The 20,082-nt window shown below is 33.2% G+C and overlaps 1 protein-coding gene across 3 annotated transcripts in view; it reads left to right on the top strand.

The window, feature by feature from the left end:
- NAALADL2 (N-acetylated alpha-linked acidic dipeptidase like 2) overlaps positions 1-20,082 on the top strand; it is a 1,143,498-nt gene that overhangs the window by 822,675 nt on the left and 300,741 nt on the right. For 2 of the 3 annotated variants that reach the window (XM_036017285.1, XM_028504896.2), the window contains 3 exons: positions 11,514-11,606; positions 14,336-14,541; positions 19,921-20,040. In XM_036017285.1, coding sequence (XP_035873178.1) covers positions 11,514-11,606; positions 14,336-14,541; positions 19,921-20,040 — 419 coding nt within the window. The remainder of the gene's footprint in view (positions 1-11,513; positions 11,607-14,335; positions 14,542-19,920; positions 20,041-20,082) is intronic. The other variant, XM_036017284.1, reaches the window with a different exon arrangement.

Below are 20,082 nucleotides of genomic sequence, written 5' to 3' on the forward strand. Positions count from 1 at the left end.
AATTTGCATCTCTCTGATAGCTAGCGATAGTGAGCATCTTTTCATGTGTCTCTGGATCCTCTGTATGTCCTCCTTGGAGAAGTGTCTGTTCAGGTCCTTTGCCCATTTTTTAACTGGGTTGCTTATCTTCCTGGAGTGGAATCATGTGAGTTTTTTATATATTTTGGAAATCAGACTCTTGTCTGAGGTATCATTTGCAAATATATTTTCCCATATGTTTGGTTCCCTTTTCATTTTGCTGATGTTTTCTTTAGCCGTGCAGAAGCTTTTAATTTTGGTGAGGTCCCATTTGTTTATCCTTTCCTTTATGCCCCTTGTACTAGGGGACATGTCAGCAATAATATTGCTGCATGGAATATCTGAAGTTTACTGCCCCTGTTCTCCTCTAGGACTTTTATGGTATCATGACTTCCTCACATGCATGGATTGGAAGAATAAAAATCATCAAAATGTCCATATTATCCAAAGCAATTTATAGATTCAATGCAATCCCTATTAAAATACCAATGACATATTTCACATACATAGAACAAATATTTCAAAAATTTATATGGGACTATAAGTGACCCTGAATAGCTGCAGCAATTTTGAGAAAGAAGAGCAAAGTAGGAGGGATCACAATACCTGATCTCAAACTATATTACAAGACCACTGTAATCAAAACAGTTTGGTACTGACATAAGAACAGACACATTGACCAATGGAACAGAACAGAGAGCCCAGGAATAAACGCATGTCTCTATGGTCAATTAATATCTGACAAAGTGAGCAGAAGCATAAAATGGAGTAAAAATAGCCTCTTCAACAAATGATGTTAGGAGATCTGGGCACCTACATGCAAAAAAAATGAAAAATCACCAACTTACACCATACACAAAAATAAATTCAAGGTGTATGAAAAACTGTCATCATTTTTAACACAGAATAATGTATTTAGATTTTCCAAATACTAATTAAACAATCTGAGTGAGTTGTTAAATTTAAACTAATCTTAAATATAGGATGATAACGTTTTACCTTAATGTTTTAGACAATTAATACTCATAATACAGCCAAGGTAATTAACTTTTAAGTTTTCTCATAAACACATAAACACACTAGTTGCTTACTATGATATGCATCGAGGTAGAACATGAAAGGGATACAAAATGAGAGTTTATTTTTTAGCAATGAGAGCAATGCTTACAGTTTATGGATTAAAACATAGTTTGATGCATGTTATATCTTGTTTAATAACAAGATATAATGTTATTTATATACATTAAATGTTTATGTTCTAAATATAGCCTTGAGCTTTAGTACAGGAACATCTTCACTCAGAAGTTTAGACAAAAGTACATTAAATATGTGTAAATCAACTAATTATTTCTTGCCTATTTAACATTGAATCAGAATTCTCTAAAGTTCAGACAACAGTGTAGTGAAATTTGCTCATCATGTTTGCTTTCTTGGCAATTGTTTGTCCCTCTCCCAGTCTGAACTGCTGCCAACGTTACCCAGTAATGTAGTGTGAGTAGGTTTAACCATAATCCAAGCTATAGAAATACATCCTGATTAGCTTGAGTTTATTGACATATTATATCAAGGATATTATCATGCTTGGTTAAAGATCTAATTCTATCCCAACAGGGACTTGACTCAATTTCTGGACTTTTAACAATGACTCATTTTAACACTAGGGCTGAACAAGTAAGCATGTAGCCTTGGGATCTTTTGGTAGCTTTCTTGGGACCTTAAGTATAGAGCCTTACCTAAGAATGGAGCCAACAAGGAAGGTATAAGTGAATAGTGGGGAGGGAGAAAAAAAGAGAGAGGAAGAAAAAGAGAGAGCTAGGGACAGAAGGAGATTGACAGAAGGAGAAAGAGAATCTTGTCCACATCATTTGAGTTCTAAAGCTTTGTCTGAAGCAAAATCTACTGACTTGGACATTTATATGAGTCAATACATCCCCCTTCCAACTTTTTGCAGTCTATTTATGTTAGTATTTCAGTTTCTTACAACCAAAAGCTGTGTAACTAATACAGACCATAAAACTTTAAACAAAGTAATTATCTGCATTCATGAAATAAGCTCAGGAAAGTGAAGTGGAGAGCATGACATTTATATAAAACTCACTGAGGTAACCAAGAATTTCATCAAGCATAGAAAAAGAATCAGGATACAAGTTCTTCTCTATAGATAGATAGACAGATAATTTGTATTAATTAAATAGTTGAATATTGACTCTATGTCATACTTTAGTCTTATATTTCATAGGTCTTACCTATTGGTCTAATATACGAGTATTGTCAATCTTCGTCCTTAAGAATCTAACAAAACTGGGAAATTTAAAGTATCGGATATCAATCTGAACTTCTGGTTAAAATCAATGAATATATTTTTTAAAAGAGGAGAAAGTATAAAATCTGTTAATGTAATTTAGAGCAAAAATATAAATGTATCAAGTTAAAAGAGACAATTTAATACTTTATGCATCATTTTTGATGAATAGAAAAATGACTCTAAGTTGCATAAAACTTAATGGCATCAGTGATGACATGATGACAAGTTTTATATAAGTTAGTTTGGGTCATATCTCCTCCTATGGATGTACATATAATGCATATACATATGTACATACCTTTGCATATATTTACTATTTTCCTCTGCTAAATTTTATATATTTTAATGAAAATTACTCATTAAAAAGCATACCTTTACTAGTAATATTGTTTATAATTTTTATACATTTCAAGAATTTAACTTTCTAATTTGTTAACAGCTACTTGAAAGTACACATTATCATTTCTTAAGCAGAAATTTAAAATGATGTATTGAACATATTATCCACAAATTGTTGTTATACTAAAATTTATTGGCAAGTAGTACATTTTAGCTTTTCAGGAAATATCCATTAACAAGAAATGTTAGTACAGTTGAATCCAACCTTACTTACTTTTGTTACATATGAGACCAATTAACCCATTCAGAATAGCCCCAAGAGAGAATTTTTCATGATGTGTTAAAAAAAAGAAGTATGTTAAGAAAATTGAAAATTTGTTTAAAAGAAGGGTGGACTTTAATAAATATTTGCCATCAACATGGAAGAAAATATTCAGAAGAACATGATATAAAAATTTAATTTGTTCAGACAACTTGTGTATAGCATGCATATAGATATGGCAGCCACTCTTGACACACAAAAAAAATTCAGTGAGCTAGAATACTTTAGGAGAGAATGATCGGTGTTGTGACAAATGCAGGCTAGGTGTTAGGAGTCACTGAGCTGTGCAATGGTGAAACACCAATTTTATGGCTCTTCAAGCAGTCAGTTGCACAGTGAACCTAGGAGTCTGAGCTGGAAGCTGATAACAGAGGATTCGTAGAACTAAAGATTAGCCTTCATGAGCTGCCAGTCTGAAGTTCTTCCACAAAGGGGAAAAAAAAAACACTTCAGAAATCACTTTGAAGGACTATTCATCAAGGGTCTTAAACATAGTGAATATAGGTGGGAAACCTATTGTCCAAAGTCAACAGAAAGTACAGTCAATTCTCTGTATCCTGGGGAGTGCAGGTTGGGTTGACTGAAGGTGACACAGATCTGTCATTCACCTAGAACTTTTCAAGTTTTCAGCTTTGTGTCTTGACAGGTTTGATTTTAGGAAATGATCCAGCTTTGATTCAGTCTAGAGTTTTTTTGGTTTGTTTGCTAAAAGACCTAAAGACAACCTGAGATGTACACTTTGAAGAAAAATTACTTTAACAAGTGTTATTCAGAGTTCAGTGTTTCTCAGCAATTTTGTTTCTGACATTCTTCTAACATTATTTCTCCAGTACCTGTCACTCCTTTAAAATGATAGAAACTCCAACTAAATTTTATACTGTATATGTACACATACATATATGTGAATATATATAAATATATATAATAAAATCCCTTAGAGCATATTCCTATCTTTATATTTGAATGGTTCTTTTTTTTCCATAATGGGCTAACACTGTCCTTTTCTAACCTAGAAAAACTGCCAGAGACTCTTCCATGAATTTCTGGTTCTATACTCTATTTCCTTCAGATATCCATTTTTTGTCATCATTATTCTATTCAATATTACCCAAATATATCTTGCCCATCTGTGTGTCTATGTTGTAAAACCCAAGCATTCCCTAAAGCTTACTTCAGATGCCATCTTCTCATAAAAAGTCCTTTATGTTTCTACTCAAGTTGGAGTAGCCTCTCATGACTCTCTGCCATGCGTTGGGCACTTACACACCATTTGGCATCATTGTATAATAATGAGGTTGAGTATAAACAACTTGGATTTTCATTAGAATGTATCATGTCTACTTTATTTATATGTGACTTCAATTCTTTGAGTTCTCCTTTATGGCCCAGGAGAAAAGAATGTGTACTGTGTAGTTGTCAGGTATAGAATCATATATACATTCATTTAGCCTAAATGCCTTTTAATCGGGTCATTCAGATATTCTATATCTTATTAATTTCAAAACCTCTTACTGTGAGTATAAATTTGTCCATTTTACCTTGTAGTTCTGTCAATTTTTGATTTATATATTTGAGGTCATTTTTTAGGTGTTTATAAATTCAAGTATATATAGATATACTTGATATACAAGTATACATAGTTATAAATTCAAGATATATAGTATATCTTCCCAATTAGTTGCAATCCTTACCCAATGAAGTGATCTTTTTAATACCTATAATGCTTGTCTTAAAGTTGATTTGATCTGATATTAATTTTGCTACACTAGCTTTTTGGGGGTTAGTAACTTTATGCTATATCTTTTACATTTTCAACCTTTATGTATCTTTCATTTTCAACATGTATCATGAATAACAACAAATTTGTATTTTAAATACAATCTGATTATTTTTTAGCTGGATCACCTGGTCCATTACATTTAACGTGATTACTGATGCATTTATGTTTATACTTTTCATCTAAATTTGGATTTCTTATTGACATTACTTATTATATTTTCCTTTTGTTTTATTCCTTTCTCTTTACATTTAGATTTTATCATTATATTTTGCCTACTACTATTTTAGAAGTTACGTATTTTTGTATTCTTTTAGAATTATCCTATAATTATAACTTCTTAGGGATTCCTTGTTCCTGCTTTGCTTTGTTCCAGGTAACATTCTTTGCAGTGCTTAGGAAGGGAGTGGAGATTACAGTGCTTTAGGGTTCCTACCTTATGCAGAAATAGTCACTTTTCAGAACTTTTTTCTCTCCAACTTGCGAAGGCCCAAAACATTTTCTCCTGACCTTTGCATCTTATGAGGCCATCAAGATTAAAGGTTTTCCAGGTTCAGGAAATTCCCTCAAGTTGAAATCAGCTTTACTGCTTCATTTATCAGTGTCCTGTCACAACTTAATTTTTTACATAGCAAGTCCTTATTTACTATCTAGTTCTTACATGCTGTTAGCAATATTTGTTTTGAATGCTTTTCTGCATTGTAAATTATTTTCAGTTCATCTGAATATCCAAGTCCATCATGTTACTAGAAAAAGAACCCTTCTACTCCTCTCTAACCAAGTATTTCCTGGCAATACATATGGATGACTCAGTGAATATGCCTAGATTGATGGACATATAAACTAGATTGCCATAAAGAAACCAATAATACAGTAAAAATGAGCAATTCCAGGGAGTTTAGTCAAGGACCTATGCACAAGCAGGGATAAGTAAATGGGAACAGAAAAGGGATGGTGACCACAATAAGGCTAGTAATTGTTATTACCCCTAAATATGAAGGGACAGGAAGGGAGCATAGTTATGAGAAGTGGCAAGTCCTTGAGCTATAAGAGAGGATGTTTTAACAGGAGCTATGACTTTCAAGGAATATAGTCACAGCCAGCAACCAACCAGGGAGTGTGATGGAAAATAAATAAGATTTGTGTTACAACCAACTGATTACATGTTGTTGCCTTCCATTGGCTAAACACAAACAGAAGCTATGAGTACAGGAGCCAGGTAGATGACTCCACAGAAGTCATCTACCTGGGCACAGGATGATGGGTGAAAATAGATTCAGATGGACAAGTGGGAAATAGGTGACACAGATAGTGTTGCAGTTGATTAGTCCTCTGACTAATTTGACGAGTGTATACACACACACACATATATATGTGTGTATATATATGTATATATAGAGAGAGAAGAGAAGCAATGAGCTAAGCATTTAACTTAAGGAATTAAGTAAAAAAGAGAATATATTTAGGTAAAATTTAACAAAGCCAATAATATGTATAGTATACAATATTCGAGTGAAAAATAATTATGATTATCTACAAAATCCAAAACTAGTTTTTTTTTTTTAATATTTTATTTATTTATTTATTTTTAGAGAGGGAAGGGAGGGAGATAGACAGAGAGAGAGAAACATCAATGTGCGGTTGCTGGGGGTTATGGCCTGCAACCCAGGCATGTACCCTGGCTGGGAATCAAACCTGGGGCACTTTGGTTCCCAGCCCGCGCTCAATCCACTGAGCTACCCCAGCCAGGCCAAAACTAGTTTTGAAAATATTGATCATTTAACCTGTAGCAAAACTGATGAAAGGGGAAAAAGACATAAATAAGTTAATGTTAGATATAGAAAAGAGGACAAAGTAATATTAAATGGCAATGATTTTTTGAAAAATATTTTATTTCTTCCCCTCTGTTTTTAGAGAGAGGGGAAGGGAAGGAGAAAAGGAAGTTAAGAAACATTGGTATGAGAGAGAAACATTGATGGGTTACCCCTTGCATGCACCCAGACCAGGGGCCAAACTGCAACCCAGCACATGCCCTGACCTGGAATCCAGCCGACTGAGCCATACTGCTCAAGGTGGCAATGATTTTTTTAAACATAAGAATAGAATAAACAACTAAATGCAAGTAAATTAAGAAGAAAAATATCTTACAGACCGAATGTACTAATAACCATTTTAATAATATTTGTTTAAAAACACTAAAGAAATGAAATAAAAATATACATTAAGTGAAAATATATCATTTTCTCCTTCACAGAAAATACCAAGATAAAATACTTTTATATGTGAATCCTAGAACTCTTTCTGTAAAATGAATAATTTATCATGCTAACATAAACTCTTAAGAATTTAGGAAAAGAGGCAAAGATTTCTAAATATTTATGAGATTGTATAACACAGATATCAGATTTGGACAAATGAGAAGTGAAATTATCAACCAATTACTTACAAATATATTTGAAAATACCCTAAAATAGCAATAACAAAATACAAATTATAAATTATGATGAAGTAAAGCTTATTCCAGAAATATGTGCATTTTATTTAACATTGTGAAGTGAAAAATCTTACAATTATCTCAAAACACAATTCAACATCATTTGTAATAGAACCTCTTAGCAAAGTAAGAATAGAAATGATTTTTCTAATCTGATAATGGAAATTCTCCAGAAATATATAGCAAGTGTCTTTTTTAAAATAATGAAATCTTAGAAACGTCCTTTTTAAAGTGAAGAACACAAAGCAAGCACCCTTAAGAGAAACTGCTTTTACTGCCTCTATTCCACACTGCATTGGCAGTCCCAGACAAGATGATAAAAACAGTAAGTCAAAGCTATAAAAGCGTGAATGGAAAAAAACAAAACTGTCCTTGTTTGACAAGTAATTCTTTAGATTGAAACTAAGGAAATAAAAACACTATAGGGCCCCTATTAGAACCTATAAAATGTTAATAAGAAGGCTCATTGTAGGACCAAGATACAAAATTAAATGGCATGCTTATACACAATAAAATAAGCTATACAAGTATATTTTATTAACACAGAAACTGTAAAAATCAATTTAATAACAGTTGTACAGAATTTTTATGAAGACAAAATAAAACATTATTAAAAGACATAAAAACAATCAAAATAAATTGAGAGGTATAACATATTCATGGACAGAAGACAATATAATTTTTTCAAATGAGCCCATTAATTCAATGCGATCTCCATAAAATCCTGAAATATCTATTTATGATACATGACAAACTAATATAAAAGTTCATATTAAAAAATGGTCCATAAATAGCCCCAATATTGAATAATAATATTACATGTTTATAATGATGATGGTGATAGAAGACCCACCTTTTCATTCATTAAAACAATATATTAATTTAAACAGTATGGCACTGGTGAAAATAAAATGCAATGGCAAGACTATAAACAAATCCATGTATGAATTAGATCTCATTATATGAAAACGACTTAATTAATACTTCAATAAATTACATGAGAATAATTGGCTACCCATAAGACAGAAGTAAGGTTGAAAATCTACTTTGTAACAGATTCTGGCTGGATTAAATATATTAATTTAAAAATTCTACTTTAAAATACTTGGAAAACATTTTCTGACATCAGAATAAATGTTTCCTCACCAACACAAAATAAACATACCCCACAAATATTCAAGGTGAATATTGATAAATTTGACCATATTAATATTTTAAAATACATTATCAAGAAAATAAAAATCACAACTTAAAAAGTATTTATAATACATATAATAAGTGAATAACATTCAAATTAGAAACCCCACAAAAATACCTAAATTGATAAACACCTAAAAGGAAAGTGGTCAAAGAGTATAAGTAAAAACTAGAATTAAAAATTGCTGAACCTCACTAGTAATCAAAGCAATGCAAAATTAAGCAATAATGAGATTCTTGTACACATAAAACCATCAAAATTTAGAAGTCTGTAGAGAAATTTCTACATGCCAAGTAAAGTTGAAGCTACCCATACTATATTATAATTCATAAATTACACTTTGAGTTATCTATGTGTGAATGTACAGCACACATACACAAGAAATGTAAAAATATTCTTTGCCACAATGTAGTATTAAAAATGTGTAAATTACCTCAGAAATTCTCAGTAAGAGAACTGCAGAATAAACTGGAATTGATTCTACAACCAAATACTTCTTAGCAGGTAAAATGAATGACACAGATCTCCATTTCCTTTCATGAAAAGTTATGAAAAATATAAAGCTAAGTAAAAACATCATTACTTGTATAATATGGCATAGCCTGTAAAATAATTGTTTATGTCTCTGTTTATGCCTATTCCTATGTCTACCTACATCTATTTGTCTATATCTATATAACAAAAACTTGAAAAGATTAACATTAACCTCAGAGTAAGAACTAAATTTATAAGATTGTATACTTGCTCATTGGAATACGGTATTGATGAAGAAAATGTAGTAAAATTACATGTTAAAACTATCATTGTATATTGTATTATCTTTTATTCCTTTATATATGAGGAATGTCTCATAATAAAAAAAAAGAGTCTTACAGTAAAAGAGACTTTTTTGTTCAGATAAAAATGTTATTTATGTGAAAACCTGGGTTTGAGTCCCAGTTTTGCTCCTATGTGCTTCATTCAATACATGAGATAATAGAAGCTATTTAAATTGGTGCTTTCAAGAATTATTAATGTACAATGAAAATTAGTGTATGTGTGTGAAAATGGCTATTAGAAATTTGAAGGCACTCTATTAAAGTGAGATAATTTTCCAAGCAGTATAAATGTACATTTGTATACACTATAAGGTTTTCTCACTGCTGAATTACAAAAAAAATGATACTGAATCTTACAAAACCAGAGAAAATTCTTCATTCATATCCAACTCAAAAAAAAAAAAAAGCTGGAACGATGTTTTAAAACTATATGGTAATGACTTTTATCTAATAATAATTTATCTGGACTATTTGGAACAAGCTCAGAATGGGGATTTAAACCAATATTAAAAGCAAACATATGAGTCCAACTATATGACATTTGTGAAAAGGCCAAAATATGGAGATGTTTAAAAGATCAGTGGTTGCCAGGGGCTCAGTGGGGAGGGAAGAAGGGAAGGACGAATATGTAAAGAACAGGAGATATCGTGGGCAATGAAACTATTCTGTTGATAGATGTGATTACTATTCTGTAATGATGGATGCATGTCATTATTCATTTGTCAAAACCCATAAGGGTGTACAATACAAAGTGTGAGCCCTAATGGAAAGTATGGACTTCAGTAATAATAACATATTAATATTGGCTCATCAATGACAACAAATGCATCATGCTAATGCAAGATGTTAGTAGCTGGGGGCAGGGGAGAGAGAGGATAATCTGCTTTCTGTTAATTTTTTTTTTTGTAAATCTGAAGGTGCTCTAAAATTTGCATAGCATCTAAATGAAAACTACAATCTCAGGCTTTAAACAGTCCTCCCTTCTTAAACATGAGGCACCCAGACATTCTCTCAGGGTCTCTTCACTCTTGTTTTAGTTATACTTTAACAGATTCACTGTACTGATTTTCCACGTAAGTTGTTAGTAGGTAGGGTATGTTCAAGGAGGAAGCAACTTATCACAGCAGTTCTCACCTAGCAGTCAGAAGTGACATTCGAAGGCTTGTTGGTACTATAGCATGTCTGTTTTGAATTAGCTGCTTTATTATTGCCTCCTACCCCACCCTAGAACCACACCACCTGGCTGACCTTGAATCTCCCCCACAGACTTCACTGACTGGTAGAATCTATTAACACATGTTGCCACCAAAAGCCTTCAAAGACCACTTCAGGGCTATGACTGGAGTCCCTCTTAAGTAGTATCTTTGCCTTAATTATTATTGAAATTTTGAATATCAAGCATAAGTAGAAAACTCAAAGAGGCAGAACAATTGGTGGATGTTTAGAATACAGGAGAGAGACCTCCAAATACAAGTTGAAATGAAGAATCCAATGTTTATATTTTTAAGACTCTGTATACTTCATTAAAGATTTTTATGTATTTATTTTTTTAGAGAGAGGGGAAGGGAAGGAGAAAGAGAGAGAGAGAAACATCAATGTGTGTTTACCTCTCGAGCACTCCCTATTGGGGACCTGGCCTTCAATTCAGCCATTTACCCTGACTTGGAATCTAACCAGTGACCCTTTGGTTTGCAGGCTGGTGCTCAATCCTCTGAGCCACACCAGCCAGGGCAGAATCTATATTTTTTTAATTTGTGTAATATTTTATAGTTTTCAATGTGATAATGTAACAATGAATCATATAGGACAGTTTATCTTCTGCATGTTCTTTGTCTAACATTAGAAAAAGACTTAAAATTCTTTGGAAATATTTTAATCTGATTTTTAAAAAATGTCTTTAAAAATATGAGTTGTCCACATCTTCCCAAGGTCGCCTTCTGTGTGTTCTCTTGTTGAACCCCATTGTATCTCTACACGTGAGGGTGAGAACTGCCTATTTATGGCTCTGTGGTTCTATGGGGCCTTAGCAGCTGTATCTCTGTCATCCTTGCATAGTTAGCACCTACAATAGGATCAACACAAATTATTGAATGAATATTTGTCAAAAAAGTGTGACTGGCTATCTATAAAAATTTAATTGTTCAAAATTATTTTGCTGATGATACTGGATAAGTAACTCTGAATGTTCTAAGAAAAGACACCAAAATACAGAGAAAAAATTCATCTTTTATTTTTTTTCCAGAAGAGAGAATTGTCAACATGCACATTCAGACAGTCACAGAATTCAAAACAGTTACTAATGTTGTTGGGTATTTAAAAGGCTTGACTTCTCCAGGTAAGTAGGGGGAAGTGTTTATAGTGTATACTTTATATGAAATATTACAAAGAATTGCTCTGTAATAATTGAATAGCACTTAAATATCTTACTTTGCATTTAGCCGGAAGCTTATACCACTCTAAGAGAGGTCAATGTGAAACCAAGAAATGGGCCCTCATTTTCCTTCTTACCATATTTCTTCAGTAATAAATCAGAGTAGAGGGTGAAAGAAGGAAATAAAAACAAAACAGAAAACAAAGTTTAAATTTGTTAAACTGCCGTGTGCCTGCTGAAAAAAAAAAAAGCTGTAAACACTGATGTTTTATTTTCTTTTATTCACCATAACATCATTGAAAGAACTTTTAGTTACAGGAAAAAAAGGCTTTTAAAAATAAGATATTTAAGTTTTAAAGGTGTGGGTTTTTAAAATATTTGTTTGTCTTCAAATCTAATCTTTTAACACTAATCTATGTCTCATCTCTGACCTTTAGTCCACTGATGGTTCTGCCTGGTTGTCAGTGTGGCTTTAGGTTTTAAAGGTGCTCATGAAAATGATGATCTGGTTAAGTTTCAAATAACTTAATCCTTGTTATAGGATGCTCATTGTACCTTGAGATGATGTGACAAAGGCTCAAAAAGTAAAAATAACTAATACATATATAAAGAGATTAGTAGCAACACTTCCCAACACACTGTGAGGTTGCATCACATATTATTGTCTGATGCGCTTTTTATACAGCACAGAATGCAACAACCTTTTCAGTGCACTTGTGCCACTCCTGTTAGTTTGGGCAGGATGTTTACTCAAGTTCTACTTGGACAATTATTGTTCTCTATGACATTCATCAAATCGACCCTATAATTGCTAACTCAGAAATTTCTGAGATCAAGTTTATATCCTCCCAGTTTCTTGGCAGCCAACTCTTACAAAGTTAATAGGAAGTGTATGCACTCTCTGTTTCCTTCCAGTAGCAATAATCAATGACTTCTGCTCATAACACAAACTATAAGTAAATTTTAAAATTGTTACCGTTGCATTTTAACAAATTCTCATCATAAGCTTCTCTAATTGAAGCACTACAAATACAGAAGTTGGCAAAAATGGGTTTCCATTTGTTAGTACACAAAACACAGTTAATAAAGTTATTGTATTAATCATAACCTGCATGTCTTTTTACATAAAAACTGCAAATCTACTTTTACTCACCCTCGTATTTATCAACATTGCTGTATTTGCAAGTTATTATTGAAAAACCAAATAGTACAGTATTATATTAGCTTTAGGGGAAAAACATTTTTATTGAAATTTAACATAGAAAACAGTAACAATTCATGTGCCAGTAGTATTTTTCAGTGCACATCAGCAAGGCTTCTCAAATCTTGTGTATTTGAATTCTACACAAAAATATGACATAATTTTAATGACTCTGAAATTTAGAAACAATCTCAGTCAGTATTAGGATTTTAGATGTTTATTTTGAGTAAAGACAATTCCCAACAGAACTTTCACACGTCTGGGATATGAGTAAATAAATTCCCGGGGTTTCAACATTTGCAGACACGCTATGAATACCATTAATTAAATTTTGATGAAATGTTGGCAGATAAAAGTCATTGCTGGCTTCAATATCAGTGTGGAAAACCAAAATAGCTTCAAACTGATGTTTTCTAAGAGGCTTTGTGATACCATAAGTCAACTGGTGATTAAATTATTACACACATGCATAGTACTTATTATGTGTCAGACACTGTTCAAATTGCCATACAGATAAGTAACTCACTTAAAACTCAAAAAAATTAATGATGCGTGTTCTATATTTATTCCCACTTTATAGTTGAATGAATTAAGACATAAGAGGGTTAAACAAGCTTTCCAAGGTCACACAACTAGTAAATGAATTGCCTGGGTTCAAATGCATGCAGGCAGGCTTTGCAGTCTGCAGACTCAAGCATCGAGCCATGAGATAAATGTGTAGCTCCACTAAGCAAATAAATTTAGCTCTGTACCAATAACATTCATTGACAAAAAAATCAGAGGAAACTGTATGCTTTTAGTTTACTTTATTGATGACAATAGTCAGTAAAGTACATTGTATAGCCACATCCATGTGTCATTGAGACATTTCTAATAATGTATCCAATAGACTTTGTATAATTATGTAAAAATAAAATATCTGAAAAAGAAATTTTATAATAATTGGATGCTTTTCGATATTGTTGACTTTTTATTCTTTGGAGAAAAAAGAGAGGCTAAAATTACAAGCTTGAAACTATAATTAATTCCCTAAATACTTCATTTATTGCAAAATCCATACATGACTACCACATTTTTAATATTTACAGCTACTAAATAACTGCTCCCTCAATGTATTAATAGTTCATTAATATTTACTGAGCATACACACATTGTTTACAGGGCACTTCCCACTATGATTCTGGGAAAATGTTAGATAAATGTTTGATTGTGGCATATTTGTATACCTCATTAATTAATATGCATATTGCAGAGGACAGCAATATGGATCTAAGCTCTGGATTCATAATTGGGTTCAGCAGCTGCCACTGCTTTGATATACACAGATGTGTGAATCAAGACACAAGCTGAAAAAATGTAAAGTAGACTTAACTATTAGAACAATTTTGCATAATTGTTGCTCAGTTGTGCAATGGGATTATGTAAATGTCATTAAATTTATTGTTAAGGTTTATATTTTGTTTTAATGGCTCTCGTGTCTTTCTATTTCCAGACCGCTATGTCATAGTTGGCAGCCACCACCACACAGCACCCAGTTACAGTGGACAAGAATGGGCCAGTAGCACTGCTGTAATCACAGCTTTTATCCAGGCCTTGATGTTCAGAGTTAAGAGAGGGTGGAGACCAGACCGCAGTATTGTTTTCTGTTCCTGGGGAGGAACAGTTTTGGGCAATATTGGCTCATATGAATGGGGAGAGGTAAATGTATATTTATTAGTATTCTCTCTCTCTCTCTCTCTCACACACTCTATCCCCTTCTCTCTTCTCTAACTATAGCAGACTATGGGGGGTCTCTGTCTGCAGAGCTCCCCCACTGCCGCAGATGAGAATAAATCTACCAATACATGATCTCCTTGGGGAGGAAAGGTGACAAATCTCTCAGAGGAAAAGGGCATTTAGCCTCTCTCTTTTATTGAGTTCAGCTCACACAGAGATACATAGTATGCATGTAAAGCTCATCAGTCAATGTTCAAAAAGCTACAGTCATGAAAAACTGATGTCCTCTACAGATAATTATTGAAGAAACACAGGGATTGTCTCTGGTCAGGGTTGGTGGGATATGCTGACACCAGAAGATTGTCAAAGTGAGTGTCATGAATTGGGGAGTTTCATCCCCTATGCTTTGAGCTCAAACGTCTAGTTCATACCAACAGGGCTATCGAGGAAACAATGTATATTCTTTCTCTGGCCAGATTTGCTCCTAGGAGCCGTCTGTTCCAGTACAAGGCTGCAGCTGCCTCTGGCATTGCTTTCAGGCTGAGTCAGGTGGGGGTAGCAAAGCAGCCAAGAGATTAGGAAACTTCTTACAGATAGAATGAGGACTCAGACTATGACAATGCTGAGGGGTGAGGGTCTTTTTGCTGCTTCTCTATAGTCCCCTATGTCCTTCCCTGATGGTCCCTTTGCAACTATGTCTGTCTTAGGTTGTTTCTCCTTGAGGAATCTTACCAGTCATTGGCTAAACAATCATCTGCCTGGGCCAAGCAGGGGGATATAAGAGAGGGGATAGGTTTTTGTGTCCTTAGCAGCTTATGTCCTAAGACCTTTTCACTCAGCCCTAGTTGTGGGACCCTGTTGTTCTTTAAGGAATCTTCAGTCCCTGAAATCAGGCAGGATGGCTCCCAACAGCAGACAGTACAATTGTCAAAGCCATGGACAAAAATGTGTATCTCAACCCAGATGTCATATCTGCTGCTAGGTTGCTGAAATCATTCCAAGAATGAAGAAGAATGCCCCAGCTGCTGTGGCTCAGTTGGTTGGAGTGTCTTCCTATACACTGACAGGCTGTGGGTTCCATTCCCAACCAGGGCACATACCTACGTGGCAAGTTCCATCCCTGGTTGGGGCATGTGCAAGATGCAGTGGATCAGTATTTCTCACTTGTATTCATGTTTTTCTCTCTCTCTTTCTCCCTTCCTCTCTCTAGAAAAAAAGGGGAGTAAGGGTTACTTAGACCAGCAGTCCCCAACCATTTTTGCATCAGGGACCAGTTTCATGGATGACAGTTTTTCCGCAGATGAAGTAGTGGAGGGATGGAGGGATGTCAAGAGGTGGAGCTCAGGTGGTAATGCAAGGGAAGCTTTGCTTGTTCACCTGCTGCTCACCTTCTGCTGTGCAGCCAGGTTCCTCAAATGTTCCTAACAGGCGTGACCTGGGGATGGGGACCCATGAATTGTGTATGATCTGACACTATCTTATTCTTGTTTCCTCCAGATCTACAGATTCTAATATACTCAAAATAGCATTTACCTGGCTGTTGTATATCTCCTTAGACAGGTTGACAGGCACAGGACAAGAAAAGATAAGGTGATACATACCATTACCTTTCTTTTTAAAACTTTTTAGCAAATATCTAAAATTAGGAAATGATCTCCTGTGTTGTTTATAACCTTAGCATCATAACTTAGCTATGAAATATGGAGACTAGACTCAATATAGTGTTTTTATTTCTTTCTCTGTCTTTTCTTCTTCTCACCATTCCTTACTCTTGCATACCTATTTCCCAGCTCCTTCTTTCCTACCTGTGTAAATACCTACCTACCTTAAGAAGCATTTGTCCCAATGAATGGGTCATGGTTAAAAAACAATGGGAGTATTTAGTTTCAAATGCTTCTGTGTCTGTGTCTCGTAGATGCACTGTTTTTAATGGAATATGACAGCTGATTATCAGATTGATGTCATATTAACAACAATGAAAACACTGTAAAACCCTTAGATGCTCTATTTATTTTTATGCTTTTTTAAAAAGGTGTAAACAACATCAGGCACATTTGGCATGGTAAGGAATGTAATGAATAAAAGAACTAACAAGCAAAATAGAGACAGACTCAGAGAGAGCTGGCTGACCACTGAGGAGGGGCACTGGGTAGGGGTAGTGGAGAGACTGAGTAAAAGAAAAAGACAGAAACACTCATGGATGTAGACCACAATGTGGTGATTGCGGGGAGCTGGGAAAGGTGGAGGGGAGGTGGAGGTGGAGGAGAGTATAGGGGGCACAAATGGTGATGTACAGAGATTTGACATGAGGTGGTAAATGCACAATACAGTATACAGATGATATGCTGTAGAATTGTACATCTGAAACCTGAATAATTTTGTTAACCAGTGTCACTCCAATATATTTAATAAAAAGGAAAAAACCATTTAAGAAAAAGGGAAAAGAGGCATAACGGAAACATGTAGAGAAAAAAAGGATACAGATTTAGCTAGAAAAATAAAAGCACTTTAACTTATTCACAATCTCAGCTTTGGAGGAAAAAAATCTAAATATCTAATGAGAAATATTGTTGTTTCATTTTTTAATTTAAGCACTCAAGAAGAGATCAAATATTTATTGAATATCAAAGAAAACATCAAAACATATGTATAAGAAAATAGCAAGTGTGTTTTTAATTTGAAGGAAAGAAACTCTTAAAATTGAGAAAAATTTAGTGTAAAATTTCTCAAGATTCACACATTACAGATTAGAATGATTTTCCATATGTAAATTAATGAAGTGAATGCTTGTTCCATATTCAAAAAAACTAATTCAAATGTATAAGTTTAATTATGGAAATAACTTTTTTAAATTAACAAATTTTTAGTAAGATGGAAAATGTAATATCTAAAAGAACCTCCCAAACTTCTATTCCAAATTACTTATTTTAAAAAATATAAATAAGTTTAAAAATTGGGGAATAGATTTATGGTCTGGGCTGACATTAATTCAGAATATATTTATCAGAAAGAAAATGTTTTAATTTTGTTATAATAATAAGGCACACTTTAAGATGTCTTAATGATTATTTTTAAATTCTCAAAATTTATTCTATTGTATTATACAGTCCCTTGATGCCTATCTGGTAATTTTCACAATAAATTTATGTTAATCCTAAAGTAATATGTATATTTCTAAACTGTGTTCTCAAAGCACATCTATAAGTTTATCTATTTAACATTGTATTTCCTAATTTAAATATCTTGAATCCTTATATATGGGAGAGTATATTGACAAAAGTTCTTGAATTTATTTGGGCATCAAGCATTATAGCCTGTGAGTTGAATCAATTATGTGACCTTGGCCGTATATGAGCAATTATATTTATTTAATTAAGTATATACTTTTGTGGTTAATAAAATACAAATTATTTTTTAGGTTTTGTCCAGTCTGTTGCACCTTTTGGTGATTTTATATTTTTTCAATCAGTGGGTCCTAAAATTGCAATATACAGTAATTTGGGAGTACTTAGGAAAAATATTTATGTTAGAAAATCCCTTTATATTTCATAAAATTAGGAACCTGTGTCCTAGAATATTTATGTGTGTGTACATATTTGACAACTAATTATTCATTTCATCACTTTCTGGATTTTCCCATGACTTTTTGGGCAAAGATATATAAGTAAGAAGATGTTTAACAATATATAGATTTAATTATTAGCTTTTACAACATACTATTGCAAGGTACTATATCTCAGAAGATTATTTCAATACACTTTATGAAGATAATATTGTAATATGTAGTTGAAAAGGAATTTGAAAAGCTATTAGTTTTCTTGTTCTGTCTACTCTTATCAAATGTACTCTTATTAAAATGAAACATTTTCTTTTAGACTACAACCAGATTATGCTCAAAATATATTCCCAAGTGAAGATGAGTGAGGAAAAAAATGTGTTGACCTTTCATATTTTACTATTTAATTTTGTTTCCATAGGAACACCCTGAAATCCACAGATTTAATTAAAGCAATTAAGTGATTTTGGTCAATAAACTTAAAAATGAAATTTTATAGTGATAGTGTTATTAGAGTATTGACGCAATACTGATCCTCACCCTTGGGGAGAATCACAGCACTTTACTAAATGAATTCTTTAAAAAATAGCATTTCTTCTGTGAAGAATCTATTTTTCACAGGCTATTGTGGAAACACTATAACTTTTACAGTCAAAGAAGTCTGTGTTCAAATCCTCTCTGCCAGAAAACTCATACTTTCTTGCAAGACTTGCTTTATCAAATGAGTCGGCTTAGACCTATCAGTAGTCCCTGAGAATTAAATGGACTAACATGTAAACTAGCTGTTTACATGAGCTAGTATGTAAATAGGAGCTGTTTTTCTACAGTGTTTGTGTAACACTGGATTTAAAAAAAAACATATGTAAAGCAAAGCACTTGAGTTCAAAGTTTATTTCTTTTAAAAAATACTTGTTACTTTTAAATGAATTGTCTTTTCACCTCTCTTACAGAGGTATAGCTGAAGTTTCAACACAAACTAGGAGTCACATTGGTTTCCTAGGTATTCAAAGAACTTTTAGTCTTTCATCTGATAGTGTTGGAAAAAGAAACATGTATTCCTAAAACATGAAGTAATACAATTTTTAGGATATTTTTCTTGAACTCCACCATGGTAATTACTCACTAAATATTTGTTCAAGAAAGGGAGAGAAATAACAGAGGGATTTCTTAGTAATGATACATTTTTAAGAGGATAGCTAGTGTTCCATTTGGGGGGTTAATTTCAGCAGAGAAGTAAAAAAACTATTCTATTGAAACATTTCATGTTACTCTAATGTATGAGAAATGCGTCAGGTTGTATTTCAGGTAAAATGGGCCAGAACACAATTGCATTGTGCTCCATTTTGCCTTGAATAAAGTGCTACTGTGTGCAAAGAGTATCCTGTTGCTTCAAGGGAAACACTGGTTTATTAATCACTGACGTAGCTTTCCCTTGACTGTTCTCTAACTCTCAAGCTATAACATTAAGTGCCACCATTATACTAAATATTCTGCTTGTGTTCTGGAGGTGAATCTCCTTATGTGTTAACCATTTAATAATATGTTCTCTTAAAATCTGACTTTTCTCAAGACCATGCTTTAAAATATTGCATCAAAATGTTATATTTAACTCCTCAACACATGTATTTAAAACCCTTTTATGAGTTTTGTACTCTTATTTAATGGCATGACATTACTTTAAAAAAACTACAAGGTGATGATTCCAAGTAGATAGTGTTTATTATTTAATATGTAACTGATTAAACAGAATCTGTTGCCTTTACTTATGCTAGAGGAAGATTGTTTTGTTGTTTCTTTGATTTTAGGATTTCAGGAAGGTTCTGCAGAGAAATCTTGTTGCTTATGTCAGCCTCCATAGCCCCATGAAGGGCAACTCAAGTCTGCGCTCTGTGGCTTCACCATCTCTTCAGCAGCTGGTAGCAGAGGTAAGATGAACTGCTTCATTATAAAATGATTCAGCAAAACTC

The sequence above is a fragment of the Phyllostomus discolor genome, chromosome 2, assembly GCF_004126475.2.
Source record: "Phyllostomus discolor isolate MPI-MPIP mPhyDis1 chromosome 2, mPhyDis1.pri.v3, whole genome shotgun sequence".
Lineage (NCBI taxonomy): Eukaryota > Metazoa > Chordata > Mammalia > Chiroptera > Phyllostomidae > Phyllostomus > Phyllostomus discolor.